Source organism: Propithecus coquereli, unplaced genomic scaffold (genome assembly GCF_000956105.1).
Source record: "Propithecus coquereli isolate 6110/MARCELLA unplaced genomic scaffold, Pcoq_1.0 Scaffold222, whole genome shotgun sequence".
In the NCBI taxonomy this organism is placed as follows: Eukaryota; Metazoa; Chordata; class Mammalia; order Primates; family Indriidae; genus Propithecus; species Propithecus coquereli.
In genome coordinates this window covers 3,153,908-3,157,318 of record NW_012147412.1, presented here as the reverse complement: position 1 = coordinate 3,157,318, position 3,411 = coordinate 3,153,908, and the positions used below count along the sequence as shown (strand labels likewise).

At 50.2% G+C, this 3,411-nt stretch overlaps 1 protein-coding gene across 1 annotated transcript in view; it reads right to left on the bottom strand.

Annotated features, from left to right (window-relative positions):
• The window catches only part of UBASH3B (ubiquitin associated and SH3 domain containing B), a 138,624-nt gene that overhangs the window by 16,706 nt on the left and 118,507 nt on the right, over window positions 1-3,411 (bottom strand). Inside the window, exon 6 of the mRNA XM_012644918.1 lies at window positions 2,650-2,858. Within this exon, the coding sequence (XP_012500372.1) occupies window positions 2,650-2,858 (209 nt within the window). The remainder of the gene's footprint in view (window positions 1-2,649; window positions 2,859-3,411) is intronic.

Here is a 3,411-nt window from a genome sequence, read left to right as displayed (position 1 = left end):
TAATCAAAGGACCTGACTCACTCTGAGACAGCTTGGTGGCTGTCAGTCCCAGTAAGACAATAGATGCTTTATACTGAGAACTGTGAGGGGAGGAAGCCGGGCCTGGCACCTAGAGCGTTTTCTCAAGCACCGTTGGCTCCTCCCTAGGACACACTGGGCCTGTTAAGCTCAGAGGGGTCGGGCAGCTCACTCTGCGTCAGAGGATGCAATGGGGCTTCATCAGCTGACAAATACCCAGGGATGCTCAGAACCAGGCAAGACACTCCAGCACAGGTGGCGAGACAATATTTCCCTGGAAAGGACTCAGAGAACTGAGGAGCACAGGGTAGGGAGGGCTGAGAAAGGGCACTGACCCCAAGTCCCTGTGTGTCGCCTGGATCCTCTCTGCACCCTCCCATCAAGCCAGCCAGGTCATGCTTGAGCACCCGCATGGCTCTGCCTCCTCGCGTCTACCTTTGGTTAGGACTGAAGGAAGATCTGGCTTACAGGGAAGCTGGGCTCTACCTCCTTGACTTATTCCTACCTCTGAGGTTAAACAGGAAAGTGCAGTGCCTCTATAGGATAGCTTTTGCGGAAGAGACATTTGCTTTGATGAGCACATGAGCGAGGACTCGTAAACACGAGATAGAAAAAAAGAATAATGATAACGTGAATGGCTACTTTATAGACAGTGCTGATATATACCTGACTGATCCACGTAAAGCCAGGCCTTGCGAGATAAGTGCGATTATTAGCTCTACTTTCTAGATAAGCAAACAGGTTCAGAGGGGGACACGACTTGGCCAAGGTGACACAGCTGGTAAGTAGGAGAGTTAGGACTGAATCCAAGACTATCGGAATCAAAACTTGAATCCTTTTGTTTTTTTTTTAGAGATTGGGACTTGCTCTATTGCCCAGGCTAGAGTGCCATGGCATCACCATAGCTCACAGCAAACTCAAACTCCTGGGCTCAAGCGATCCTCCTGCCTCAGCCTCCCAAGTAGCTGGGACCATAGGCTTGTACCACCACGCCCAGCTAACAAAACTTAAATTCTTAATTGCGATGTCCTAATGCCTAACATTAGTATTTTCCTATTCTCTGCAGGGCTGGCTGTGGAAGCTGATAGTTTCATTTTAGATGTGGTACCCAGGGAAATAACGTCACTAGTAATTTCTCAGAATAAAAGGAAGTGACATACAGTCTGAAGTCAGGTTCACCCATGCTTAGGCGGAGCTCTAACTCAGGGCAGAGTGGGTTTGAATGAAGTGACCCTAAGTGGGTTGGTAGCGCTTCTCATATGCACTCTTCTGCCATGCGTAACCCTACTTTTAAGAAAGAGATCTGGGAGCTGTGCTTTACTGGGCAAACAATCGTTTAGTGCTCAGTTTATTCATGTATACTTTGCTTTACTTGTTTTCACAGGGATAAAATAGTGACTTTGGAAACCCAGCTTAGGTATCTTGATCTTCAGAAACATTTTTGAAAAGGCGAAGTTTGGGGAACATGAGGCAGCTTTGACACTCTAATTTTGTGCCACCAAATGCTGGATGTCCATGGGCTGGGGTGGGGTGGGGGAGTGGAGCGGGGAGCAGAAGGGATTGCAGATGCGGGTTATTCAGGAAGAAAATATTCTTTCCCATCTTTGGGTTTGTGGTTTGTCTGCTCGTTGCTCACCAGGGCAGAGGACCTTCTTTTCTTTTCTCCTTCCAGGCAAAACACTTGCTGAAATCGCCCCTCTCTGCTTCTCTTTTGTGGTGGCAGTAACAACGTGAGCCACCAAGCAGCTGGTGCTCAGGGCTTCTGCACTGCAGCCCTGGTGCCACATGGCAGAAACAAGAGTGCGAAAAACAAAGCAGCAGCACACCCTGGCCAGACGCCCGAGCGTGTGAGGGAAGCGCTGGCTTTGAGCTGCTTGGATTAAGAAAGAGAAGGTGTCTTTTGTTCCTGTTTTTGCTATCGGGACAAAGCTAGCCAGACAACAGAGGCCACTCTGAACCTGAGACCATAAGGAAGGGATGGGGGCAAAACAATAACAAGGGATGCGTGGAAAGTTGTGACCCTGAAGAAGACTGGGGAAGCAACGTGTCCTTGCTGGGTTCTGGCAGTTGCCATTGCCTCAGACACGGTCTCCATTGTCTAGGCACGCATGTGCCGCATCTGAGGACTTGCTCAGGGTCACCTAGCACGTGAGGGGTACAATCAGGGCTTCTGACCCTTGAAGCCACTTCCACGGTTGGTCTGGCTGGCATAGTGGGAATCTGCCCAGCTGCTCTGGGGGTCAGACCACCCTGAGTAATGACCCAGGATGAGGTGGACGGAAGCCTCAAAGCAGTGAAGACACAGCACTGAGATGACACCACCCTTCAGCCAGAAGAAAGGGACCTCCAAGCAGCCTAGGTTTAGGCTCCCATCGGGAGCTCAGGCAGACAGCTACGTCTGATGGGGAGGGCAGAGTGAGGCAGAGCAATCCGTTTCACATTTTTTTCCATGCTCAAGTCAGCTCCTTTCTGGGAAGTCTGGGAGCCATAGAGCCTTCTTCCCCTCGGACTCCATTTCCTGTTATTGGGACACTGTGTGTCTAGGATCGAGTCCATTTCCACCACCTCTTCAAATTTGCCATAGCAATGTTCTTGAAAAAGCAGTGGGCAAACGTCTTGGAGTCTGCTTACCCGTGAAATATCCAGGTGCTGCATTCGTCGGCCTTGGTAATGTAATTCTCAGGCAGGAGTCCAGAGCAGCCGGTGGTTAAGGACGTGCCGTAGATCCAGCCCTCACTGGTGCTGGTCTGCTCCATTGGAGACATGAAGATGAAGTCCCCGGGGACCAGTTCCAGCTCGTCATCATTCTGCGGGGTGTAGGGGTAGATCACCTGTAATGTCTGCAAAAGCAAGAGAGGATGAGTGAGCCCCATGCCTGGGACTGCGTGTTCTGCATTAACGCTGCACACCTCCAGATGGCGCCATGCGCAGGAGCCCCTGAGGCCCACCGGCTCTGAGCAGATTTGGATTCTGATCAGAGAGTACGTCTCTTTTCCGGGTATTGTGGTGCGTGCCTGGTGGTACGGATGGTTCCAGACTTTCCTTCACGCATGGCTTCACTTCCCATTTTTGGAAATTCAATGGAAAAACTGTTGGCTCTCTGGTGAACTGCTATACAAGTGGACTTAGACCTAGTAGTCCCCATTCCATCTGCTGGGGTGGGCACCATAATAGACACTTGAAACCCAGCTCTGTATGGGGGTTACAGAAGGGCCAGGTAGAGTGGCCCTCCTACAGGAAGGGTTGAGGAATGAAGTATTCCCCTTTCTATGTAACTTAGCTGTTTAAATAAGACATGGCCCCTGCCTTCAAGGACCTTTCTTTAAACCTATACAGTTTTTTTTTTTTTTTTTTTGAGACAGAGTCTCAGTCTGTTGCCCTGGCTAGAGTGAG